The 27,982-nt window shown below is 38.0% G+C and overlaps 1 protein-coding gene across 4 annotated transcripts; it reads left to right on the top strand.

The window, feature by feature from the left end:
• APOO (apolipoprotein O) lies at window positions 1–27,798 on the top strand. 4 transcript variants are annotated; one of them, XM_062488077.1, is made up of 10 exons: window positions 1–31; window positions 3,974–4,081; window positions 5,884–6,003; window positions 8,642–8,696; window positions 9,739–9,834; window positions 11,814–11,905; window positions 12,368–12,406; window positions 16,962–17,069; window positions 24,562–24,657; window positions 27,484–27,798. In XM_062488077.1, exons 1-9 carry the CDS (start codon window positions 23–25, stop codon window positions 24,628–24,630), a joined length of 696 nt encoding a protein of 231 aa, XP_062344061.1. In that variant the 5' UTR covers window positions 1–22; the 3' UTR covers window positions 24,631–24,657; window positions 27,484–27,798. The 4 variants fall into 4 exon arrangements, with proteins under 4 accessions (XP_062344061.1, XP_062344062.1, XP_062344064.1 ...); XM_062488078.1 differs by lacking the exon at window positions 12,368–12,406; XM_062488080.1 differs by lacking the exons at window positions 24,562–24,657; window positions 27,484–27,798 and adding an exon at window positions 19,113–19,174.
• Window positions 27,799–27,982: the final 184 nt, after the last annotated feature.

Below are 27,982 nucleotides of genomic sequence, written 5' to 3'. Positions count from 1 at the left end.
TCGCCGCGCGCCCGGCGCCGCCATGTTCAAGGTGAGGAGGGGTCCGCGCCCGGGCCGGGCCCGCGCCGCCGGCGGCGCTCGGGGCTCCCCCCGTTCCGTCCCGCCTCTTAACTCTTCGCAGGCTCTCAGTTCCGCTCTCCTCGCGGCTGCTTAATCGCTGCTCTTAGCGCTTCAGAACCGCGTGTCCTCCGTGTTGCATGAGAAGAGACACATTCCTTAGCTGAGATTGCTTCTGGGGTGCATCCGCGCGCGGCTCTGTTGCCGCAGGGTTTGGATTCGTGCGTGCGGATCGCATTCCGTCTTTACAGTTGCTTCTTATTTTGAAATTGCTTCCAGCAGCACGGAGCTGTGTTACCGCAGAGTTTGGGTTCGTGAAATTGTCTCTTGAAAGTGTCAGTTCGATCTTGAACAGTCTCCCTTTTAGTGCGTGAAGGCTGTCAATGGAACCTGCGAAAAGCACTGCCCGGCTCTCGCTGTATCAAAGGTCTTTGCCTCTGCTTAGAGCAGCCCCAGATCCCACCAGGCTAAAAACAAGCTCTGTGTGCCAGTCAGATCCTTGTTAACGGCTGCTCGTTTAAAAAAAAAAAAAAAAAACAAACAAAAAAACCCACCAAAATCTGGTGATGCTCGATTCTTGATACTCATTTTCCTTGGTACCATTTTCTGTGTGAAATACTAATAATATATCTAGAGATCAATATACTGAGTGTACTAAATACTAATGTATAATTTAAACACAAGAAGTTCCATCTCAGCATGAGGAAGAACTTCTTATGTTGAGGGTGGCAGAGCACTGGAACAGCTGCCCAGGTCGTGGAGTCTCTCTGGAGACATTAAAAGCCCACCTACCTGGACATGTTCCTGTGTCACCTGCACCAGTGACCCTACCTTGGCTGCGGGGTTGGGCTGGATAATCTCCAGAGGTCCCTTCCAACCCTGACAATTCTGTGAGTCTGTGATACTGATGTGCTGAGCCCTCACGCTCTGCTCTTGCCACAAATTCCTTTTTGTGCTTTAATGTTGGAATTCTGTGCTCAGAATCATTGAGAATTCCAGAGTTGCTGCTGGGTTGTCATTAGAGGGTTTATATGTGAACCTGTGTGTTTAGGCACCGTGTGTAATATTAGTACTTTTATACAGCCATCGAGGATTTAGGTGCTTCAGGCCAACCTGATGTTATGTCTCTGAGAGCCAAAGAGGAATAGTGGCTTTTTGTCCAGGGTATTTGTGCTTCAGGGACAGGAGTGTTGTAAGAGTTTGGATTTTGGTTTTGTGGTTTTATAGTTTGGGTTGAGAAACAGGAGGAAGAAGAGAAAAATGAAGTGGTTTCATACATTATGACCAGTATCAGCCTTCTCAAAAGTATGCTCAGGGTTTTCCTATCTGGTGTCTAAAGATCAAGTCGAATTTTTCAGCTAGAGAGGAGTAAATGTATTTTTTTTTTGCTTAAAATAACTGCAGAGCATTGCCAGTATAAAAGAATGTCAGTTCTGCTTTCCTGATACTGGCTGAGTGGCTGTAAGTCTGGCAGGCTAAAGGTACAGCTCAACCAGTGAAAATGTTTTACTAAAGCAATTGTTTCAGTTAAATGTGGTTAGTATAGAATTCAAAAATTAGATCCTAAAGGGAGTTTTGGAAACTAAAAGTACAGCAGTTGATCTTTCATACTCCCAAATAAATACTTCTGTGTGTGCAAATATGCAGTATTTCAGCAGCAGTTCTGTCTGTCCTGTAAGGTAGCTGATGTAGGGGACCTTCACAGTATGACTTGAACAGCATATTTAAAAAGAAATTCAACTCACACTTGCAGAGGCTGGTTTCATTTTGTTAAAAAGTAAAACCAGTGGAAAATGTCTGCACTTCAATATCCTGATAATATAAGCAGTTGATATTTTCAGTCTGAGTAGTTCTGTGGTCACTGATAACTGTTTTGTGAAACCCAGGTGCTTCCAGTCTTGTGCACTGTTGTTTGTGTCTCTATGTAAAAATCCCAAATATTTAAAACATTTGGTTTTACTCTTTCTGCTGGTGACACTTAGCTCCATTTACACTGTTTGAAAACATATTTCAGAATGAAAATGCATTTAGATTTTTGCCTTTTCAGTGACAAAACAATTTTGAAGTGAAAAAAAAAAAGGAAAGATTGAGGAATGAAACTCTACAGCTGTTAATGGTTAGTAGCATTTGTTATTGTCCAGGCTAGTGGAAGTATGTGAAAAGTGTTTAAGCAGACACTATTAAAGATTATCCTTGTCTTTCCTTGGTTGTGAAACAGCTGATCCAGTCATTGTGGTGTTTCATTTATAGTGATTTAGTAATTAATCCATAAATTCAGACAAGGAAAAACTTCCATTTTAAGCAAGTTTTTCCATACCTTTTGACCCATCAGATCCCTTGCGTCTTCTAGAAAAGCAATCCTGTGACCTAGTTCTTGTGTGCTGTTTCTCTACACTTAACATTTCTCTACACTTACATTTTCAGGAAGTTTGACAACTATGTAGTCTAATTTTTAATTTGAGGAGTCTCTTGGTTACATTTAATAAACATTCCACCTGCAAAGCAGTAGAAGAAATTTAAGCTGCGAATGCTTGACTGCCTACAATAAGCTGATGTGGTCTGGATAATTTTAAAGCTGTTTTCTGATAGTTCTGCAACAGACAGAAAGAGCAATTGTGCCGTGGCTGGGCCAGTTACCACCATCCCAGCATGAAGGAGGTATGGTTTGACCACGGCTTCAGCCTCACAAGCAGCTAGGTCAATGCAACAGACCCTACTATTTGTGAAAAGGAAGAGGCCTTGCTGCCTTCTCCTTTCTCATGCCTTCTCCCCTGGCCCACACTGTTCCTCTGGTGCTTCTCAGGCTGTTTTCCTGGAAGGGTTCCATTTGCCAAGCCCGCACAAAGCTCTCCTCTTTCAGGGTTAATCTTTTGCCAAATTGGTGAGGTGAATTGCCTCATGGTGGAAGCATCCGGCTACCAAAGCTAGGGCAAGGTGAGCAGCAGGACTTCTGGGAGCCAGTGCTGGAGAGGAGCCAGACACCTCCAGTTTGATGTTAGATCCACTTGTGCTGTACCCTGATCCAGCAAAACACAGGCTGTTGTAGCTCTGCACATTTCCCTGAGCAGTAATAGGAGTATGAAACATTGAAAGCTTTCCCATTTCAGCTGACATTTCTGGAGTTATACTTTGCTGTCAGTAAAGATGTGTGTTTGCTGGAAAACGCTCTCTGGGCATTCTTGATTTACTGTGCAGCTAAAATTTTTTTTCTTCTATTTTTAAAGTTGAAGTAGACGTTCCCATTAAGAAATTCAGTTTAGCATAGGTCCTGAGTAGTGGAAGAATTATATCCACCTTACTAATGGTGGTTGTGTTGTGTGATTGGATTGAATTTAAAGAATTAAAAAAAAAAGTCAAGTAATAATGTTTCTCACAGATAATTAGGAGACATTTCTAAAATTCTTAGAAAATACTGATTTTGTTCTGGTATTTATAGCTGTAGGTCTCATTGTTTGACCAAATCTAGATGCAGATATTAATTGGAAGTAAAACAGTGAACTTCTTGGCACTAACAATGGAAAATGGAGGTATCAAGGGCATTCTCAAAATTGTTTAAAATATGAAAGTGATCGTGCTATTTAATCTGAGTAAGTTAATACAAAAAATATTTTAAATGAGAGAAAACAAGTGGGATTTTTTTAGATTAAAACTGCTGAGATTAGCATTTATTTCTACAGCCTCCTTTAGCCTTAGGCTTTTCCAATTACCATGTGAGTGATTCAGATGTTACCATTTGAGTGCCTGAGAGCATTAGATTTTGTACTGCTGACCCTCTTTTCTCTTAATTTCCAAGCATCTTAATGTATCACCTTTTACCATGTATAGGGACATAAATCTTGTCTACCTGGATGTGCTGGAACACCGTTGCCATTTTGTTTGCACGTGATGATGTGCTTGTCTTCCTGTAATGTTCCAGGTAATTCGGCTAGGGGCCACCCCTGTCAGCCTGAGCTTGCTCTCTGTCCAGGTTTATGCTGCTTCTTCAGAGAAGACTTCCAAAAAGGAGTTGCTGAAAATTGAGGAGGTAAGTGTGGTTAGAGTCTTAGTGCTCTTCTATCTAAATAATTCTGAAAACATTGTGTTTTGATATATGAAAGCAATTTTAGGTACATCTTGTCACCTTTTGTATTCATGCCTTTAAATTTGCTTCTCAGTCTTCCACAGCAGAGACATCTATATAGTTCTGCTTTTACCTGGGCATTGCATTTGGTGTTCTTCACTAGTGCCAGGCCTTCTTGTGTTAAAGATCTTTTTCCCACATTAAAGCCTTCTATTCTTCATTCAGAAATTACATTTTCATGTTTGTAGATTTACTTATGGTTATATTTCAGATCCACAGGAATATTTTCTTTGCTTTTCATCCAGATAATACCACTTACTTTTTACTGTAAGTACTGTTGGTAAATTCTAATAAAAATTTATTTATGTTCTCCACTAAAACAGCAAATAGGAATGTTTTATTTCTAAAAATAATCTTTCTTGTGATCAAAATTCTTGTCTGGCAATCATGCCCAGCCTCTGCTGGCCTGAGTCAGTCGTGAGGCAGCAGCGTGGAGTTCATGTGAGCTGAGTAATGGGCTTGCCATCAGCTCCAGCACAGCAGAATGTGCAAGCCATGGAGTTTTGGCTGCCATTCTTGCCATTCACAGGGTGTTTGAATCTCTACTGTGTCGGCTGTCTAGTTTCATAAAATATATGGGAATTTCCTTATCTCCGAGGCTTCTGTCCTTGTGTCAGACATTGCTGTTAGGTTGTCCAACAGGATCAAAGTTCAGCTTGTGACTATGATTGCCAGGGATGACCAGGCTTCCTAGGGAAGTGAGGCCAAAAATTCTTGTCTTTCAAAGTATTATGGGAAATCCAGCTGCACAGGTTATCAAATTATTGGATAAATTTGCTGTAATTTTGTATTATGTTATGGTTAGCAGCTTTTTTGATTATGACAGACAGTTCTTTTCCAGCTGATTATGAAAAGAGAGCTAGCTACATTTTAATGCAGCAATACTTGTAATCATCAGTTTACAATAAACTACTAAATGGAGTATAAATATGGTGTAAAATATAAGCTCTGAATACTAAATATCTGTGTAGTATGTAAACTGCTAGAAATTTTAATAGGTTTTGTTTTGATCTGAGCTTTGCTGTTCATCTTCAACAGTACAAACTTAGGTCTTTCTTCTTTAATGGAATACAGTTTCAAATATGCTCAGGTAGTTGTAGTAGATGTTGTGGTTCTAAACCTTAAACAGGGTGGTTTAGCATTTATTATGTGAAGATGCCCATTGCTCGTTATGGTTCCTCTGCTCAGTGCCAGGGTGCCATGTGGTTTATGACCAAAGGTTGTACCATTTTCCTGCTCAGTAATAAACAGGCACATTTGTATTGGATGTTACCTTTGTTAGAAGCTGCTTAGGCTCTTTAATGATGGCTTGTGCAAATATAGAAAATGATTGATTGTGATTTCTAGTACATTCAGTATGTTAACTGGGAACCAGAAGTGCTGATTAAGGTGAGAAACATTTTTCACAATTATGTTGTGTGTTCTTATTAAACTAGTTTAATATTAATTTATAACTTGTGACTTGGGTCATATAGCAGCTATGAATGAATTGTGTAGCAGTTAGAAGTCATCTTCATCATAATTATGTGCTGTATAATTAAACTTTGCTCATAATGGTTGTCTCAGAGCTGTGTGAATTTTTATTATGCATTGTTTATGTAGTAAGCGCAGTATTAGGTGTTCTCTGCTTAGACTGTTCATGCCCTGAAGACCTACTTACACAATTACACCTTTGTTTTTAACATCTTGTTTGCTAATATTCACAGCTATCACTGTACTCCACTCCAGCTCCTGAGACTAAATATGTGGAAAATCCCAAAACTGACTTGGAAGAGGGGGTTTCCCATTTACGGCACATTATGGAGCCATATACAGCCTGGTGTCAGGTATAATGGTTTGTATTGCAGCTGGTGGTGGTTCAGGGATAAAGCCCCAGCTGGGATTGTGGTTTGGTTTTTTTTGAGTTGGAATTAACAGGCAGCAGCAATGTAAAAGTTGATAGCTGTAAAAGCATTTTTCAAAAATATGTCATCACTGAACGTTTTCTGCATGGCTTAAAATTTTCTACACTTCAGGTCATAGTGTTTACACCCTTGTCACACAGAGCTAGTTGTGTCTTTATACTAATTTGCAGAACTGAACCATGGATTTAGGGTTTCTCCTTCCAAAAGAATTAAAATTAACTAAAGCATAGAGTTGTTTTCTGAAGTGAACTTTAGGCTTAAATATACTTAGGGATATCTGGATTTGGCACTGTTCTGTAGCTAAGGAAGATAGGAGAGTGATATTTGCAGTTTTCATGCTCAAGGAAGCCTTAAATTATCAAAGCAGTGTGTTCCAGAGCAACAAAACCAAGTCGCCCTTGCTGCAACTGTGACAAAACACAACTTAGCAAAAAATAGATCAGTATTTGTGGAACTGGAACGTTGAGAGAAGGGATGCAGCTCTCTGGAAGAGAGAAAATCCCAGGCCACTAAGAAGTGGTAAACCTAATCCCCAGACCTTTCCCCAAAAACTTTCTCATATATATTTTATTAGGTAGTATGTTTAGAGTAAATAGTCATTAAATACAAAAATAGGCTCTGTAGCAGAAAGGAAAACCAAGATTTTTGTAATCAAGGCCTAAATTGTTGGTATTAGATTGCAAAGCCCCAGGATAGCTTTGTTGCTCTTTCCTGCCTAGGAAATGTTGAGGCTTACTTTTGAAGTGAGGGCATCTTTGCCTTGTGGTTGTCTCTTGGCAGCCATAGGTGATTCTCTACTTTGCCCTCTGCCTGTTGTGAATCCTCTTAAGCTGCTAGTTATTTGCCCAACTCTCCATTGGAAGCCAGGCTGTTCAGTTGGGGCATCCTTTCTGCCTAGAAGTTCTGTGTGGTGCTACCTTTAACAGGACTGAAACATTCTTCAGAGTTACTCAGTCCAGTGTTTGTGTGGTGCCACCAGCAGAAGCACTGGCTGCAGCTTGGAAGGGGAAGAGGAATGGGGGTTTTTCCACAGGATTTTTCTGGCCTCCTGAACACATGGATTTTGTTTGGTTGCCTGTGGTAGCCCTAACTGGGCAGTGAAATTGGAGAGGAGGTTAGCCTTTAACCTTGCTTGATGTCTTCCTGACCTGTTGTCATCCTATTTGTTTTAATTTTTTTGTCTGTCTGGTGATCACTGACATGAGATGTGCCCTTTTGCTCACATACAACAAGCCATTTCCTGGCAGTGGTTTACTGACTCATTTTATGAAGTGGGCATGTAAACTTTATGGGTTTGGGGCAATCTTGCTAAACTGTAGTCAGAGCTAGCTTTGGTTTTACACCCTCTGTCCCTTCCTGCTATGTTGAAGAAAGTAATATTTAGGTGTGTCTCAGTTAAATCAAACAGATAACCCAGGATAATCAGAATGAAATTGGTTATGATTGTATATCCATTTTACTTTTCCAAAATTACTTAACTGTAGTGGAAGGGCAGCTCAAAACTCAGATGTAGAAATGAGCCAGTTATATTTCTGTTGTGACAGAAGATCAGGCTTAGTCTCTGGGGTATTTAGAGCAAGTTCTTCTTAAATTGGCTTTTAATAAGACCAACATCCATTTAAAGTTATGTTGTGTGTCACATGCTAACACGTTTTTATTTTCATGACAGATGAGGTTTTTTTGTATCACTCTTGGAAGTGAGGAGATGAAAGTTTTAAATATATCCCCTTACAGTATCTTAAATGCTTTCACTTCTGCACAGATGCAGCACAGGTGGAATTGCAAGATTATTCTCTGCTTTAGCTTTGAGCATATATGTTTACAGATTTTTTCCCCAGTTTATAGACAGCTTTACACTGTCTCTCTGAAGCATTATAAGTGTAAATAACAATTAGCATGATTCTTCTTGTTGAGATTTTTTTTTTCTCTTTTGATAAAAGGCAGACTGCATTCTTTTACTTCCTGGATATTCTCGGTCTGAAAAAAATCTAAAAGTGGTCTGTGAGGTTGATGCAGTGTCTTTGATTTACTTTGGACATCTATGGACATCTAATTTTCCAAGTCACTTCAAAATGCAGCCTTGTTTGCCTAAGACAGTCTCCTGGAAAGTGGAATTTATCACCTTGCAGAATGAGTCACATACCCCTGCAAAGTGTGAGGAAGGAGTTTATTGCAGTGTTGTAGTTCTTTTCTTTGCATCACCTCAGGTATTTTTGGAATTCCTGTGTACACTGAGAAGCCCAAGCTAATTCTGAGTTTCAGTTGCCTGATCTCAATAAAATACCGAGGTTGACATCTGTGTTTCGAAGTATTGTATTTTATTTCTGTCCAAAGACTCTTTTGAGAAAAATCTCTTAAGTTATGCTAAATGTAACATTGAGCAAGCATAGCCCTGTAAGTGAAGGGTGGAAATGGGAATAAAACTAAGTTATTTTAGGGACCCATCACTTTGTTCTTTCTTTTTTTTTTTTTCCTCCTTTCTTTGTCAGGTTACAGTCTATAGTTAATATTTTACTTACTTGGCATCTATTTACCCTTGTTCTCTTTTTTTTTTTTTTAGGATCTTTATGCCAAAGCTATGCCCAAATTAGAAAAAGCTGTTGAGCATGGTAGAGGTAAAACAGCTTAGTTTTCTTAACTAGCAGTTTAAAATGCAGGACTGTACTGTATCTTCAGTTTAAAGGGGATTCCATTCATCATCATTGTATGTATTATTTCTAATGCATTTAAGACTACTTTATTTCCACTGTGTATCTGTTTGAATTTCCTTTGTGGGTCACTTATGACACTACATTTCTAAACAATTAAAATCTGAGACAAGCATTTATGTTTAGCAGTGTCACTAAAAATTAGTTATGAAGGAAGGGAAAAAACCATCACAATTTATTCCCAGCCAGCAGTATTTGCTTGACCCAGCTTAGTAGCTGAAACCTCCTGTGAAGTTTATTACTTCATGTTGCAAGCATGAGGTCTTTTGTTTGTAATGTTTAGCCATTTCATTTTGGTTTGGTTCCGTGGATCTCCTAAGAATTTTGAATTAATCCTTTTTTTTTTTTTTTTTTTTTTTTTTTTGTACCTGGGCTTGCCAGGACTGAGCATGGATTCTATGTAGAGCTCATTTCAGATACTGCACCTCTTTTCTTTAAACTTAGAAGTTTCAGTCTTTTGAACTCATTGGCATGGAAGATTTTCCATAGTTTTCCATTCCCTGACCAGACTCCCATCTTAGAGTGCATTTTGTTTTTGTTGTGTCTTCCCATTGTTCTGTTATTTGGTTTTTGTACAGTATTTTACTGAAACTAGTTGTTGTTAATGTGCAACTGTAAAATTCCATTTTGCAAAAGTTTTTATCACTAATTTGAAAAAGATATGATTGAGATGCGAAAGAGCAAAACAAAACAGATGGCCCAGGAGCAAAGGCAAAGCTCCTATGAAAATTGGTGAATACAATACAATATTCAGTTTCATTCATGTGTCACTAGAGAAGATCTCAAAGGCTTTGAATTTTTTGCCAGCATATCTAAAATGCTCACGGTAGTTAAATGTGTTTTGATAACTCTTTGTGTTTTGTAATAATTGCCAGCGTGTATTGATGATTCCTTATCACAAAAACACTTTCACATTACATTAAAGCACTTTGCTCTGGCTTCTTTTCAGAGGGCTATGAATTTCTCCAAAAACCGCCTGCTGGATTTTATCCAAGGCTTGGTGTGATAAGTTTTGCTGGAATTGTTGGATTGTTTCTTGCTAGAGGTAAGTGGGAACCATTTGAACTGGTTGTATTATGATTTTGGATGAGTAATTTTTTTGTGAGTTTTATGGTACGAATTTTTAATTGTGACAAGGAGATCTGAATGAACTGTACAAGTGTGTTTCTACGCTGTTCTTCCAGTTATAAAGAAACTTCATGGAAAAAGTGTTTAATAATCAACAATAATTGTTTTATTATTGCTGTATTTATTACTAAAATCTAGTCTTCCGTATTTCCCAGTAGTATTTTAGTATAACAAAAGGCAAAGGACTGGTTTGGTATCTTTTAGCCTAAAAATATATTTAATTACTGTAGTTCTTGATCACATACATTACTGTAGAAAACAACAGAGGAATGAATTATGGTAAAATAACAGATGTTTCTGACTATGATATGTGTTCAATTAGGTGTATATTTGAGTTTTTTCACAGGATTGTGTGTCCACATGCAGAGCTGCTGCAGATGGTGTTCAGCAAATAGTCTTGTAAACTCTGGGTGTACTATAAATACCTGCACATGTTGCACTACAGAAAAATGATACAGTTAATTTCATCACAATAATTGAAGAAATGTTCATGGTTTCATAAAAAGAAGCATTAGTCTAAGAAATGTAAAATGTGAAGAAGTATTTTGTACTTACATTGAGATATTCTTAATGCAGTGAAATGTAGGTAACAGAACTAAAAAGCTGTAAAATTTAAATACCAGTGAGGACATGGTTTGAACAAAAATAAACCTTTGTGGGGCCTGAATGTATTGAATAAACTGGAAGTATGTGCTTGCCTCTGTAGAAATTAGAAGTGCACCTCAAAATATTTAATTTTCCAGTGAAGCTGGTGAAAGCAGTACTTTTTTTTTTTTTCCCCACTAGTGTTTTTTCTTTAAATGAAACCAAAGTAACTTTCCTGTTTGAAGTTCTTTTTCTTCAAATTCCTGCTTCTCAATTGCCATGGTCATGAATAAGATCAGCTTCCATCAGTTATAACTGCAGCAAAATGAGGGAAGAGGGGGAAGTGAGTTACACACTAAAGCAATACATGATCTGAAAAATATAAAGGCTAAATCCTAAGGCATCATTGATGCAGTCTTGAGATTGGAGTTGAAGGACTAGAGGATCCCAAGTTTAGTGAAAATAAAAATACCTCATACTAAAAATGTTAAATTTGTGAGTCTTTTAGGATGGGAGCCATGATTTTGAAACTTTTTTTTTTCCTGGTAATAGCTTAAAATATGACTGTTATTTCCAGAAAGTTTTCAAACCACAGAAGGAAGTGCCCCTTAATTGTGGAGAAATTGCCCTCTTGGATGGTACAGATAAAATCCTCCAGGTCTAATCATAACACTTGAATATACACAGCTGCTCACTAAGTAGAGAATATGGTATTCAAAGTTTAACCACGTGAATATTGTGCAGTCATCCAGCTTGGTTTAAAATGCCATTAGAGATAATTAGCTTTAACTCCTGTTGCAGATGGAGTGATGGATTTCACTTGTAAGAGAGCACCAGCAATGTGGTTTTTGATATAAAGCAATGATTTGAAAGGATTTGATGGCAAGGTACACTTGATCAATTACTGCAGAGAGGACAGGGTCAGACAGACCCGTCTGGGAAGGATCAACTTCTCGAGTCACAGGATTCAGAGACAGCCTCCTTCCTTTCTAGACTCCTACTCAGAGAAGCCTAGATGAATCCACTCCTAGTTTCAGACATGGTCAGCAGTTGATGTCCAAAGGATTTTATGTGCACAGTCTATCTAAGAGTCTCAGTGAAGCTTACAAAGTTTAACAGACTATTAAGGGCACCTCTACTGATCAGAGTGATTATGTTTCTTAAGAACTGGTAGGATGGAAGAGAAAATACAATAAAATACATTTAAGAAAATTGTTTATAAATAAAATGTTAGGGCCATTCATCAGACTTGCTTAACATATACTCTAACAGTAGTTTGATTTTTTTTATTATTTTTTTGTTACAAAACAGGCTCAAAAATAAAGAAGTTGGTGTATCCTGCAGTTCTCATGGGTATTGGTACCTCCATGTATTACCCTCAGCAAGCGGTTGATATTGCAAAGGTCAGTGATGATACCTTTCTTTGGAGAGTGTCTTTTACTTTGATTGTTGCCTCCTAGCTTCAGATCAACTGGTCATCCATGTTTAAAAATCATGTCAGTGGCAATTAAGAAAATTATGGTTTTTTTGGTCAAAGCAGATGCAGTTTGGGCTGAAGGATAATCAGACATGTTCCTTTTAGTGACATTTTTTTCCAGCATCTGCAGTAGTGCCTTCAGTTAGAGGAATGTAATTTTATTTCAATGTCTCTAACCTCATGTAACACTAAATTAACATAAATATTCTAAGTGAGTACAGTTTGTGTGTTTACTTACAATAGTAAGGAAACATGAAATATCTTGTGAGCAAGTGAAAATAGTGTTTGAAAGGAAAAAAAGGTTTCTGTAGACAAGTCATAGCATTTTGAGATAAATGTTGTTGACATTTTCTGTTTCTTTTTTTTTTTTTTTGGTTGGGGCTTTAAGATGCACATTATGGGGCTTCCATGCACATTCTGGAACAGGGTAAGAACTGTCCTGCAAACTTACAGGATGCCTTCCCTATTTATGGATTTGTTGTTTCAGGCATGCAAGAAATGTGTTGAACTGCAGTTACTTAACTGAGTTTCCTGTGAGAGAAAGAACTGAAGAGACCAGAGAATTGCTTACAGCCCTTACTGATGTTAGATCATGTTCCTTGCTGTCCACACTTAGTGGTACTGGCAGATTCTTCAGTTCTCCATCACATTGTGTTTCAAATCCAGCTTTTAACTACTCACAGTGCACATACTTGCATCTTTGAAAAATTCTTTATATTTCAGCCTTTGGTAAATTTGCTATCTAGTTACTGGCCACTTGTGAATAGCCCTGAGATGTCAGAGTAGTAATATGATATTCTCAAGAACATATTATGTTCTTTGAAAACTGAAAGGTCATTGACTTAGGGAGAGTCAAAACTGCTGAGTTTGAACTCGGTCAGCATGGTGGTACTCTGATCTTTGATGGAATCCTTTTTTACTGCTTCCAGGATTCTGATGCTCTAAATACACATAACTCTGTTTACTTATTCTCAGAAAGTGAAAATTATGCAAGTGGCAGGAAAAAAGCCCATCAAGATTTAAGAAGCTTAGACATTTCTGTTGGAGACTGTGTATTAAAATTCTACTTGCCTTCTGAACAGTGAAGTGGGAAGTGATTGAACGCTGTTCAAACTGATGTTACTGTTTTTAAAGAAGCTCAGTTCAGGCTTAACTATGGATTTGGTGCTAACGGCTTCACAATACTTAGTTTACTTTATGAGAACTTTGAAGTGCATGATTGCTCTTTGATTAATTCACAGTTCTTAGTTTGACTGTAATGAAAAATCTGATAGGAGATTGGAATGGGTTTAGCTTTGTTGACTTGGTCTGGACAGTAGACGTATGAATTTGGAAACTTCTGTGGGGAGAGTAATATCCTAGATACTGTTTTGGTTCCTCTAATCTATCTTGTGCTTTTCTTCTCTTAAAAAAGCAAAGTTTGAAATATATAATATCTTACCATCCATAATTTTTAGGCTTTAATCTGAAATTGGAAACACTTTCCACCTATTCATTAATTTTAGATGTTTCATTGACCTTTCAAAAAATGTCTCTAAACCTAGAAAGGAATGTCTGCAGTACAAAGCTCACTTGCCAAGTTAATGAAACAATATAGAAAATATTCTAGAACATGAATTTAAATTATTTTTTTATATTATGTTCTTCTTTTTTGTTTTTGTTCCTCCACACTTAAGTACTTCATTACTGCTTTTGCTTTTACAGTTGTATAATCCCCTTCACTGGGTGTTGTGTTGTTTTTGTTCTTTTAATTTGTGGGGGGGTTGTTTCTATCTCATTTTTATTTAAGACTTTTCAATAGAGAATTGGAAATAAACAGAGCAAAATGTATTTGAAGTTGAGGTCCAGCACTTAGTTCATCTGGAAGTAAAAATTTTTCTTTAATTAAGATGCATGAATTCCTTGGTGAAGTTGTAGCAACAGAGTTCATCATTGGTAACAGGTAGTTTTCAGACACCAATCATCTAACTGAAGATGGAAGAAATTAATGGACTAATATTTTTTCCCCTGCTTTAGTAAATAATCTAATATATAATAGATCACAAATTCTAAGAAATCATAAATTTGTAAGGAATTTATTTCCTCACTGCCAGTATTATTATACTTTTCATAACTTTGTACAAAAGGTTAGACTGTATGTGTGATGGGGGAACTGAATTTAATGCTAAAGCTTATTTTATTCTGGTAGAACTCTACTTAGTGTTTTGAAGTGGAATTGCTTTCCAGCTAATCTTAATATACTCAAAATACTTTGTATTTATTGTGGTTTATCTTCCACCTGGAAAGAACTTTCCATTATGCAGTTATTTAAATCACTCTGTCATTAGAATTAAATTTTGTTCTTTGTTATTAGAACCTTTCAAATTTACTGAAGTACTGTGTGTTACACTTTCATTCTTCTTGAAAGAAAAAAAAGCTTTCCAATATGCCAGTTTTGTTTCTTTGACAGCAAATCACATTATTTCTATGTCTTTTAAACCTATACCTTGTCCCTTGCTCAGTTCAGTCTGTGAGGCTTAAAGAGCTGTGCTGGCACAGCTGAGAGCAGGACGTGATTCCAGGAGTTGAGTTGGAAAGCAGGAGTCGAGGTCCCTCAATCCATGTTTGCTGCTGAATGCTCCCGAAATAGCACCTTTGACTGCTTTGTTAACAGTGTCAGTGCAGGAAAACCAGTGGATTTTCAGTTTAATTTCTCAGCATGAAACTAGATAAAGAATTCTGTGTAACATCCAGTTAATTCTGTGTAACAGAATTCCCTTTGTGTAATGCTGTGCAACATCCAGTGTAGTCAGTAGTGCATGCTCCTGGTGCTGTGTGGCACTTTAGGCCTTGGAGACCACTGGTGCTACCCCAGTAGTGCCCAGTATGGGTGTTTGTGGCCCATGGTGACCTCAAACTCTCAGAATCCTTGTTGAGAACCACTCAATCTGACTTTTGAACTTGTTTGTTCGAACTTTAGCATACAAACCCACTTGCAGTGCTGCATTCAACAGCAATGGTATTTTAGTGTGTTGATGTTGTAGATTGTACTTCCAGTCTGCCTAGAACTGTATTTTTCAACTGTGAAAGTGTCTGTGGGTCCTGGCTCTTGGGAGGTTTGTGCACTGGTGAGATGTTGGTTGGTTTTGGCAGATTAAACTGTCTGGGTTGCTGTACCTTGTGATGCAGCTACTTAATCCAGTGACATGAATGCCCAGTTTCTCATTTAATGCAATTCATAAATCACTTGGTCCTATGACTCCTGTAATAAAAATATTTTTAGGTTTTTACTATTAGACATTTAATGTGGTTTAAAATATTTTAATGGAGTATTTTTAGGCAGAAACAAAAAAAAAATAGCTTAAGGACAGTTGTTTTTTCTCATTCTATGTTGATAGCTGTGTCTTCAGTAATATTGTAGACAAAACCAGCACTTTGATTATTGTGATTATTTTTCAGTCCTGGTAGGCTTGTACTGTTTGCACAAGGAACCACCATCTGTTCAGATGAGCCAACTGGTTTACTGACTGCTAGAGAATGAACACTTCTGATACTGAAAAGCAGAATAACTGTCTATACCTGTAACATTTAAATTGGGAAGTTTTGGAGATTTAACTGGTTCAGTTGATGTACTTTTTTCTGATGACCCTTACCACTTTCAGCTATAGAGAAAACTGAGTGCATCCAATGGTGGTTTGTTTAAACCAAAGTAATTGGTCAGATATGGTGACAGAAAGGACACTTTGTATTTAAGACAGCCTACTTTTTGGATTTAGTTTTGACATGGAAGTGTAGTTGCTGATTTGGGTTTGTTTTCTTTTAATTCTAGTTATTCAATAGCCTCTTTTGTGAGGTAGCAAGCACATGGTATCTGCCCAGAAGCACATCCTTGTACCATTGTATAGTAACTGGTGTAATCAGTCTTGCTGATTACAGATCAGACAAACAAGGGGAAGTGGCTCTTCACACCATGAGTTTCCAGCAGCAGAACCACTTGGCACAGGGATGCTAAAAATTTGTCCTTCCCCTTGAATTCCATGCAAAAATTTCATAGGAGGGGAATTCCTTGGGCCTCTTTGCACGCATAAAAATCAGCTCTGGCTCAGGAAATCTCTGAATAGTGAATTGATGGAGACTGGAAGAAACTTAAAAATGTAGTTCAGAAGCTTTTTCAGATGCATCAGAAAACTGTTTCAGAAACATTTACACTTGCCCTGTTCTCACAGTTTGCACTTTGTGGCTTTGCCTGCTGTAGAAGATAGGAAAATACCTTCTTAGTTCTTGATTTCATAACTTTTTTTTAGTTTGGTAGCTGTTTAGTTGGATAAATTGTACTTCTTGCTGTTCTTCATACAGAAACAGATAGTGATATCAAAGTCAGCATAGACCTGAGCCTGGCTATAAAAACCTAACACCCTTTAGTTTTAAAGGGTGCTATGAATATTACAATTCCATGTCACATAAGGGACAAGGGGTACTGTTTTATTAGACTTAGGGCCTTTCCCTGTCATAAAATAGCTGTTGGTGTAATATAGCAAATACAGTTTTTCCTAGCTGTGTTTTGAGAGTTGACAGCTGGTTATTCATTGCATTCATCTATCAGCAAGTTCTAAAAATCAAGTAAGAGAATCTAAAATTGAAGAATAGGTACAACCCTAAGTAGAGTCTTTGAAATGGGTGTGGTCAAATTGAGAAATACTTTGCATATGTTAATTATGTTGGATGTCAAATACTAAGAAAACCAGAATTGTTTCCATGCAACATCATTCATTTGTATAGATGTATATTCAAGTGGTCTTCAGACAGTTTTTTTAGCATGTTATTTTTTCTCATCTCTCCTCTCACATTATTTTCCAAAATGTTTATTAATTCTGTACATCATGAGCTTGAATAGGAAGAGTTAAAACATCTTGTGTTTTGAGACTTTTTCCACTTAAATAAGAAGCAAGGCAATATTCCCCAGATTATTAAATTCATGTTTTCTAAAAACTTTTGTTTCAAAGGTTGCTGGCACACAGCTGTATGACTGGAGTCTTCAAGGATATATTGCTGTAGAAGCTCTTTGGAAGGATAATCCTAAGAAGAAGAAATCAGGTGAAAAAAGTGATAAGGTAAGAAGTCTGAAGAACCTGATTTCTGAATTTACCACTGCCTTTTCAGACAAAAAAATTACAAACACCAGTGGTTTTGTTCCACTGTGACTTGGCCTTTATTTCTGAAGAGAAATTTTCTATTCTCTCTTTCTAAGCTGTGGGAAAACATTAATCTTACTTCAAGTTAAACTTTCAGAAATGCTGTTTGGAAGTTTCCTTTAGTATAATCTGATACAGATAAGCAAATAGAGTTCTAGGAAATAGATGAAGGTGGCTTAGTGAAGCACAGTGTGAGAGACTGGAGAACCAAGCAACTTGATTAAACATGTGCCGGGGAAAGCCTGTAAGGTTCTTAGGTGTTTTTAGCTGCTGCCTAAAGAAATAAAAGTTCAGGTGTGCAATGTAAAGCTTCTGTGGTTTTAAATTAACTTTGAAACTCTCTGTGACAGGGAGAGAGGTGTTTTGGAGACAAAATTGCACTTGGATAGACCTTGGGGATGGGACCAGGTTCCCTTGGTAGGGCTGGCTGTAGGACTAGTTCCAGACAAGCTGGGTTGGGGAAATGTTCACATGTCCTGGCAGTTGCTGAGTCCTCTGGGAGTGAAGACTTTCATCAGTGGATACACATCCTGTATTGGCTCAAGGCACTTCAGTAAATGAACTTGAATAAACCAAGGCTAGTTAATCGTTCTGTGCCTTTCCTAAAACCTAGGCTGTCAAAAAGAAACTCAGAAAAATAGGCAATGTTAAAATATTTCAGAAGACAAACTGACAACATTAGTAAAAAATAGCTGAAGTTTTTCTTTTATTGTGTCCAGGCTTTCAAAAGGGTATATGTGATTGTTGTTGGAAGGCAAAAACTTTCATCTCACTATAAGGCTAATTCAAGCACTTGCTACCTCAGCAGAAAAACAAACGGCATGCAGAATTGCAGAGACCACTAAGTAAGCACACTTCCTTCTCTTCCTCCTTGCAGAATCTTTAAATCACACCCCTTAGTTTCCAAAACTTGCACAAAGGAGCAAAATGCGCATTGATGGGTGTTCTCCAAAAGTTCATCTCATTGTTCAGATACTGTCAGTGTGAACTCTTGCAGTGTAACTTGATGGACTAGACAAGGTCCAGAAACCCTGAGACTCAAATGAAGAAACAGGACTTGATCACTTGATGAAACTGCTTTTGTTCACCAGGTTCAGAGATCTCTTACCACTGAGGCAAACAGCCTTACTGGTGCTTTGTCATCTGAAGTTCCTGAAGAGAGGGTCTTGTCTCCCTGCTGTGCAGAGAAGCTGAACAGCAGCTGTAAAAGGCCACGTGCTTTTGTCTAGAATAGGAACTGAGAAGTGATTCTAATGAAAGAACTTTGATTCTAATGAAAGCCCTGAAGCTTCCTTTTGCCTGGGTTGGTGAAACCATATAAAATACATAGTTGGGAATCTGGGTGGGTAGAGATGGGTTTGTTTCATATGGAAATAATCATATGGATTATTAGTGCCATCGAATTAGTATCAACTTTTCAAGCAGAAGATTTTCTGTTTAAGTTCCATTTTTTGTTGGAGACTTTTACTCATACAGAAGTGTCATGGAAGAAAACACTTTTAACTATCATGTACTAAAATTGGCAAAGCATTCTAGGATAGATTCTGTGATTTCTGTCTTAATTTGACAACCTTGTGAAAGAATTTTGGTTTTGTATATATTGCTTCTGTATACATATTTCTATTGTCATTCTAGGCAGCTAGATTCCTGAACTAGTTAAGACAGGTCTAAATGTTACTCTTGAGTTGTTGTTGCAGCAGATGTAACCCATTTTATGAAACTATGCCAGAGCAAAAGACATTATTTTTGTTTTTGTGACATTTACTCCAGCATTTTCCTGTTGCTACACAAAGGATTCTTGCAAATAGTCAAGCAATATATGGGTGGCTCTTCTTGGCTTCTGTTAATTTGTTACGTTGCTCATAATTTGTTTGATAGTCATAGGTACCACAGCTGTGCATAACTTCATGTTTGTGTAGCAGTATGTCATTAAAATAAATGTGGTATGTTAATTTTCTGAAGGTTTTATGAAACAAAAACCTGTGCCAAATTGAGGTCATATCAACTGAATTCTGAGTTCTGCCAAGAAAGATGAATTCTGGGACCTTCCGTGCCTACATTTCAAAACACTGTGGCTGCAGCCCCTCCATACAGCAAGTCAGATAAATGTTTTAAATATGCTATTGAAGGATGGAGCTCTTCAAGATGTCAGGATAAAGTCCCTCTGCTAAAACTGAAGCACTTAGAATAATAATTTTATTTTCTTAGTTCTTGCTTTGTCTTGTCTCTATACCATTCAAAGACTTTTGCTGTAGTTTAAACAATTTTGGATTCTCTCTCTTCCAGCAACACTGAATTGGGTAACCCTTGTTTTTAGTGAAGTGGCCAAATCGTGTAAAACCAGAACAGCACTACAGCTCTAAATACACCCTTCTTTCAGCCCTTGTTCCTTTCTTCTGGTGTTTGGTCTCTCCTACTTTGGCCCAACTAGTAATGAGATCTCACAGAAAACTAATTTTTGTCTCAGCTTCAGAGACTGAGAGAAACTTTTATGGCATATTATGTGTTTTTCATTCCTGTCTGGTGTGCTGATGTACAGGACCAGTGACTTAGCAATATTAATATATAATACATACAATTTTTAAACCCATATCTTTTTATTATACATGTAAAATATATAAATATGTTTTGTATAAATCTGTTTAAAATCTATCTCTTTGGTAATCTCTGGGTATTTTATTAAGTGCTAGCTAGTTACAGAATGTCTCCAGGTGCAAAGAAGGCTCAGCTTTGACTGATTTCCTGTACTTCCTCAGAGGAAGTTTCAAGGAAATTGTGGACCAGAACCTTCGTCACCTGAAAACCCTGTTGAAAATTGTGGTGTCAGTGTTTTGACTGGGGTGCCTCACCATCAGCATCACAGATTGTCACCATAACAAACCTTAAATTCTGTTTTAAGAGAGTTTTTAAGTCACATGTATTTTGGTCATCTTTTAAAACACAACATAAGCAGCTGAGAGGGCTTCTTTCAACAAAAAATGCTTGTCAGGCTTGGCTTTGGTAGGTTGAGGCAGAAGTTTGGTCATCTCAACTAAAACATCTGCTTCTGGCAGAAAATACTGTTTCCTGTCACATGCTCTCCTTTTATTGTTTGGAAGTTAGAGCAAAAATAGTATGAAACTTGTAAGAAGTATTACTTCTTTTGTAATGGATCCTTACTATGGACAGTGGGAAATTTAGATGGGATAGAAGTGGGATGGACAGAAAGACTATACTCTGTAAAAAGTTGATCTCTCTATGGGCAGCATTTCAGCATTTTTGAAAGTACTTCATATTTTTGTGATAATTAAGGTCCAGGTCAACTTAAATAAAAGAAGAAATTACTGATTAAGTGAGGGAGGATGAATAAGGTAAGGCACTGATGCTTTATTTATTCCAAGCCATACATTGCAAACAAAAGAGCACAGAAGGTAAATTATGAATCTGTGAGCCCAGGTGAGCCTTTGTTTTAATTTTGCAGCAGCTGTTTTTTTTTTTTTTTCCTGATGGCCAGACTTTCCCTTTCAAGAGTTTCCATAAGCATAGAAGATATATACCTATCTTACCTACTTTTGGAGTTAGAATTTCTAAGATTAGTGTAAAAGGGTCTGACTATCTGCAAGGTTTCTGAGGTAGCAAGAGAAACTTCTGCACCTGGCTCTGCTGTAATGTAAGGGAAAGAGGCACCACATATTCGGGGGTTTGACATTTAGCTAGTTTGCTTAGTGGTGTTTTTCTTTCTATGGAAAGAAAATTTTCAGAGTAATCGTGGGTTTTTGCAAAGTTTGTCGTTCAAGGTTTAGGTCTCAACGTGTCTCTGTTAGATACTGTGTCAGCTAAGTTGGGGTGGTTTTTAACCTCATGTACTGAAACTGTACAGTCCCCTTAGTTCCAGTGTTATTTCTAGTTTCAAGTAATGATTTTTTTTTAAGTCCCAAGGAATCCCAATGTATTGAACATTTGATAATTAATATATTATGAAGATTTCTTATCAGTCACCTTTCACTTGAAACAGAAACACAAGAATGTAAAATATTTCCTCTTCTGCTGTGGGTTAGAGCTCTGATGTGTGAACTCCTCTGGCCACCCGGATTTGTTATGGAGTTGTTGTGTTGAGCCAGAAAGTAGAAAGACTGTCTTGAATATGTGCCTGCTTCTGATTATGAGAGGGTACCCTGGCACAGAGGAACTCTGTCTTCTGAGTCATAGATCTAAACACATTTTTTGCTTCTGACCTGGTTTTGAGTGTGCTGGAGGACTTCGGCACTTTTTTGTAAAATTATGTGCCTGTGCCACAGGAATTCCTTTTCTGGCTCACTCACATTACTGCTTGAGTTGTCTCAGGCTCACTATTTACACAGTGGGCATATACAGTAGATGGAGTAAAAAACTCTTTAATTACTAATTCAGCAAATTGCTTTGTGTGAGGAATGATAGGCTATCTGTGGGTTGGCTTGAATTAAATAACTTGTTGTACTGAAGGCAAGCCCTGTAATGAGATATCCTGAGCTCATAGAAACAAAGGAATTTAGCAAGACCCCTGTTCTCTTGTGTGTGTGTGTGTGTGTGTGTGTGTGTTGCTTTAGATTATTTTCCTCTTTCAGGACATTAAAAAAAAAAAAAGCTTACCAGCTTATCTAGACAGTAATTGCTTTTTACCTGTCAGAACAAGAAACTGGAAAAACACAGACTTCTCTGTGAGGAGCTTATTTTTAGTTCATTTGTTCAGGATTGAGTAAACTCTGACATGTCATCATTAGTCAGATTATTCATTGTAAATTTTAGTAAAATGTCATAACTTAAAAGTTCCCGTACAGGCAAATTGCAGAGTAGATTATTATTTGAAATGGGTGTGGTTTGTGGATGTGATTTTCTCTGCTATGAAATATCCAGAGTAGCAATCAAAACAAAATGGGTTTTTGAAAGAAAGAATTACCTTTTAAAGGTCTTGATAGGCATTTTTAAAATAAGACATTTAAGAAATATCTTTGTAATTGAATCTTGATGTATTGTGTCCGTATCTCCAGCACATGCAGGATCACACAGACTTGGTGCCTTATTGTGTTTAATTGGTAATATATAAATTTGACCCATTCTTTGAAACATTTTCTAGTCTCTTCTAGCTTCTTTTGCTACATTTTCCATCACATTTAGCATTATAGAATCACAGAATGGTTTGGGATGGAAGGGATACTAAAGATAGTCTAGTTCCAATCTGCAGCAGGGACACCTTCCACTAGACCAGGTTGCTCAGAGCCCCATCCATCCTGGCCTTGAACACTTCCAGGGATGGGGCACCCACAGCTCCTCTGGACAACCTGTGCCAGTGTCTCACCATCTTCACAGTAAAGAATTTCATCCCAGTATCTAATCTAAACCTGTCCTCTTCCAGTTTGAAGCCATTCCCACTTGTCCTGTTGCTACAGGCCCTCCTGAGAAGTCCCTCTCCAGATCCTTTGTAGCCCCTTTTTTAGGCACTGGAAAGCTGCTAGAAGTTTTCCCAGAGCCTGCTCTTTTGAAGGATAAACAATCCCAACTCTCTCAGCCTGTCTTTGAAGAAGAGGTGCTCCAGCCCTCTGGTCATCTCCCTGGCCTCCTCTGGACTTGCTCCAACAAGTCCACATCCTTCTTATGTCACAGGCCCTAGAGCTGAACACAACATTTCTGGTGGGTCTTCCAAGAGCAAAGCAGACCTGCTGCCCACGCTGCTTTTGAAGCAGCCCAGCACGGGGTTGGTTTCTGGGCTGCAAGGGCACATTGCTGGGTCATGTTGAACTTTCCATCAACCATTAACCTCAAGTCCTTCTCCCCAGGACTTTCCCCTTCTGTCCAGCTTGTGTTTGTGTTTGGAATTTTCCTGACTCAGGTGCAGCACCTTGCACTTGGCCTTGCTGAACTCATGAGGTTTGCATGGGCCTACCTCTCGAGTCTGCCACAGTCCCTCTGGGTGACATTCCTCCCTGCAGCGTGTTGACTGCAAGTTCATCTCACAAGTTGGTGTTGGCAGACTTGCTGAGGGTGCCTTCCATCCATCCATCCATCCATCCATCCATCCATCCATCCATCCATCCATCCATCCATCCATCCATCCCACTGTCCTTGCTGCAGACAGAGATATCAGTGCTGGTCCCAGCACTGACCCCTGAGGAGCACCACTCATCACTGGTCTCCACTCAGACATCAGACTGCAGCTCTGAGTGTGACCATCCAGCCAATTCCTTATCTGCTGAGTGGTCCATCCATGAATCACTGTCTCTCCAGTTTAGAGACAGGGATGTCCTGCAGGACAGTGTCCAGTGCTTTGCACAAGTTGTAGATGGCATCACTCTTCCCTTGTCTACCATTGCTGTAACCCTGTTGTAAAAGGCCACCAAATTTGTCAGGTACACTTTGCCATTAGTGAAGCCATGCTGGCTGTCATAAATCATCTCTTTATTTAAGTCATGTTGGTAAAAATAGCCTTCTAGAATAAAGAGGAAATGTTGTTTAATTTTCATGTGTAGAATTTAAGAACAATTGAGGGTGGGTGCCACCTCTGATTATTTCACCCAGCCCCCTGTTCAAAGCAGAGACAGTTTCAAAATTGGATTTGGTGTTTCAGGCCTTATGTAGTCATGTGCTGAATATTTCCAGGGGTGGAGATTTAGAAAGTTCTCTGGAAAACCTGCTCCAATGATCAGTAGTGTGATACATTTATAGTTTTTTTTTGATCTAAGAGAATTTTTCCATGCTCCTCTGTCCTTTTCTCCCTGTCCTTTGGATGTGAACATCTGAGAAGTGCCTGGCTCTTCCAAATATTTAAATGCTCATTAAGAAACTGGGGATAGGAATTAGCTTCCCCCTTTGTCTGGTCCTCACAAGTCTGAACACATCCTCATCTCAGCTTGTCCTTGTATGTGCTTCAGTCCCCAAGCCATGTGTGTAATCAAATGCATGTTTGTTACAGCATTTTGGCAAATAGATAGACCAGACCCTGTAACAAGCGTCTCTTCATTTTCTCTTCTCTGATTGCTGTCATTTATGTTGGGGAAGTGTGAGAACACCCTCTAAAAGGATATGTGCTAAAAGAGGTCTATTGTATAAATCCACACAGAATTCAGAGAATGCAAAATAGCAACTTACTCTGTGGCTATTCATTCTCTGTTATTAATACAGGAAAAAATATTCAATTAAAGCACTTCTGTTGAAAATACTTGTTCTTTTCATAAAGGATATGCTTTAATTGCTTGCTTAACTACAGGAAGACTAAAGTCTAGAAAGTGTTTGGTAAAGGAAACCATATTTGAGTGTATTATGCTGAATTAGTCTCATGAACCACTTGATTTTGTGAGCTATTTTTGTTTCAGCTTTTGAAGAGGGTTTCTGTTTTGGTGAAAACATTAATCATGGATTGCCTCAATTGAAATGTTGTGCACATTTTTTCTTCCTCAAGGGTGATGCAGTGGGTGACAAGCCCCTGGAAGTACATGCTACTTCAAATAAAGAGCAAATCCAGAAGTAGAATGCTACATCACCTGGCATCAAACAGGTAAAGACTGGTAATAGACTGGCTAAGCAGGAGAGTAACTTGGAAAAGCTGAACTTTTTCAAGTTTGACTTGTAGTTTTCTTCATAATGATAAAATCATTCATAATGATTTTCTTCATAATGAGTGTGGACAGATAACTTTTTTGGTCCTAAAATTTGTCAAGAATATATGTGCTCCTTAACACTATCTAAGTTAAGAAATCTAAATTCTTCATAGGGCATAACAAGTAAATATATATCTGCTTGAAGGGTTCTGAATTAATTGAGGAAAGCCTTGTGATTGTGGTGTTGGTTGGTTTTGGCCTTTTATTTTCTTTCTTGTCTTCCCATTTCTTCCTCCCATACCAAAAACCTCTTTGCCTTCTTTGTCATGCTTGTACAAATATTAGAGTGGGGGAAGAAACCTCTTCCCTGATGGTAAATTTTCTCTAAAAGATTTGTGAGTGCCAGGGTACAGCATTGCCTGTAAAACTCCATAATGTGCCTGACCTTTCATGTTAATACAGCTCCCAAATGAGTCTTGTTGGGAACAAAAGATGGAGGAAATGAAGGCAGCACTTTCCAGGCTCTCCAAGGCAGAAACTCAGTTGAGATACCAATTCTGACTTGGCCTCAGGACTGTGTTCTAAACTCAAGCAAGTCCTATGGTTACAGTTTCTAGAAAAGCAAAACAAAAACATCCTCTTGATTTTTTTATGATGGTTTGGTTTCATAGGATAAAAATTGCTCTGTATTTGAGGCTTATTACAAGTAATTATAATGTAATTGGATATGATTTAGCACAAAATGTCAGATGTCTCCTCTGTTATCAGTTGATAAAGAATGTCTCTTCTGAACGTGTTTCCTACTTGCTTCTCTTTGCCCTGTATTATTTTTGCATCATATTAAAAACTTACTTTTCATCAGAAAGTGATCCTATCATTACAGGGACATCATTTTTGTATGCAGTATTCCATTTACCAGAAATTTTAATTTTTTTTTTTTCCTTGCCGCCAGCTGTATAAATAGAGTCCAGATCTGGCAAACTGCATCATTTTTTTTTTCAGTGCATCAGTCACATATGTTTGCAGATGTGGTGGAATGCACCCATCTGCTGAGCAGCAGCGTTCCACTGTTACATGGGCAGCTTGAAGAGAAAACCTAGCTTTTAATGTTGGCTTCCTTAAAGTGTGCTTAATTGCTATTGCTAATTCTCACAACAGCAATGTGAGCTTGTTGACTGGCTGATGTACCGAGTACCTTAGCTTTCCCTTTAGAGCTATGAATATAAAGTCTTTAAGAATATGTGTTTTCCAAGTAGTTTATAAGATAGTCATGTAAAATAAAAACTGAAAATATAACAGGAGGATTTTAATTTTTATTTGTGTGAAGAATCTCAAGAGAACTGAGAGGAAGAAAAACCCCTCTAAAATTCACTGAAACATTATTGTGCTTATTGTCATCTAGGACAGAGCTACTAAATTATAAAAAAACCCAAGAAAACTGAACTTTTGTTTGTGACACTGCACAAATATCAAGGTTCATTACAAACAGAAATCCATAAATAGGTTTTATTTTTCTTTCAGAATTTCTTGCCACGAATATAATTTCTGTTAGGCCTTTATTCACTTTTTGAAATGTCAGCCTTTTGCTTCAGGCACATTTTCTTTGTTTGGGGAAGGTTTTAAGAGAGTGAAGATAAATTGCCCAGGAGCTTGGAAGTACTTGGGTGCTCCTGGTTTTGAAACCTACATGCTTCACCTCTTGTTGTTTCTGGAGGGCACATGAAGGGAACTGCTGGATTTTTGACCTAGGGCAACCAGATGGTGAAAGTTCAATTCAGTATCAAGTTCAGCTGTTCTGCGGGGGTGGCAGTTTGTTACTTGTGCTTGAAATCAAATCCAGTCATTTAACTCCATACCCAAGTCCAGATGTTTTGTTGGATTTGGGTGATCCCAAAGGTTGGAGAACATTGCTGTGATCTTTGAAAAGACACTTTTTTTTAAATTCTGGATGAGATCAGTCCTGAAAGTCTCATTGCATTTTCAACTGTTGGTAATATTCCTAGTTGAATGTGGTTGTTAAAATAAAGATAGTCTCATTTCCTCAATGATTTTCCACAGCATGGGTCTCTGAACTGTGAATGGTCAGCCAAGGACAAAATCATATTGGGTTGAAGACAACAACATATTTCTCTATTCCAAAAGCCAGCAGCATTGCACCACCTTTATTATAGTTTGTTTGTCATCAAAAATTATATGCAAACTTGAGCTCAAACCACATCCCACTGTGGAAGAAACAAGCTTTAATTTTATCCAGCTGTTGTGTTTAGGAAGTGCACGGAAGTGACAGGGTTTTGTGTTTTTCCATGAAGATAGCATATCTCATTTTCACTCTGTTCCAGATCTATATTTATGTAATTCCATTTCTTTGAGTTAAATTGCCCTAGTCTTACACCAGAGTAAGAAAGATTAAGAAAACATGCATTTGATGGGAATTTAAAAGAATAATTTTTGAGAAGGTTGGCTTATTATACAAGGTTGCAGTTGGTGTTTAGTTTTTTGAAGGGTCCTCTTTTGTCTTTCCATTTAGTTCAACTATGGGAATCGAGTCCTCTAGAGCAGACATGATCATTAGTGTTCTAATGTCAGTAGTATGAAGATTTAAATATCTCTACTGCAAGCAAATGTTGAGAACTTTCCTCAAACAGATTTTGATCAACTTGCCACATCAAATAAAAAAAGTTTTGATTGCACTTTAAAAATTGAAAGGACTATGATAAATTTAATTCTACTTTCTCCCTCCTTCCCTCTCCCCCTTAACCTCTGTCCCCTTTCTTTGGTTATAGGTGAATGAAAATATAGATATGAGCAACAGTTTCCCAAGAAAAATACTAAAACCATCTGAATCCATTTTGAATGTGACTAATCTGCCTTCTGCCTCAGGACAGCCTGATGATCTGCTCAGGCTTCTGGTATGGCTTCTGTGAAAGGACACTACGTGTTTTGGGTCAGTCTTGAGACTTCATCCTCTGTTCTGCAGTGGGACTCAAGTCTGCCCATGCTTGTCCCATTGCAGGATCAGCATTGCAAGTAGCAAGTCTCAAAATCCCTTGGTCTCTTTATTATTTATATATAAAATAAAATTCCAGATCTAGAAAATGGTCCATTTTTTCCCCTCCTCCTGTTTTCTTTCAACTCAGGGAATGGATGTTTGCACAATCTGAGAGGGTTCTTGAGGTGGTGTTGACAGTGCCTGTATTTTTTACCAACAAGGAAATCTGAAAGAAGTAGGATGTTTTGGCTCACATGAGCTTACAGAATTGGGAATGGGAACAATTACAATGA

This window comes from Cinclus cinclus, chromosome 2 (genome assembly GCF_963662255.1).
Source record: "Cinclus cinclus chromosome 2, bCinCin1.1, whole genome shotgun sequence".
NCBI lineage: Eukaryota > Metazoa > Chordata > Aves > Passeriformes > Cinclidae > Cinclus > Cinclus cinclus.
Note: the sequence above shows the minus strand (reverse complement) of the source record. Positions and strands in the feature narration are given on the sequence as shown.

Excerpts from the sequence above, each read along its gene's own strand:
- APOO (XM_062488077.1), top strand. Across the intron at positions 4,082-5,883 it reads AGTTGCTGAAAATTGAGGAG|CTATCACTGTACTCCACTCC; the intron begins GTAAGTGTGGTT and ends TAATATTCACAG. Across the intron at positions 17,070-24,561 it reads CAGGTGAAAAAAGTGATAAG|GGTGATGCAGTGGGTGACAA; the intron begins GTAAGAAGTCTG and ends TTCTTCCTCAAG.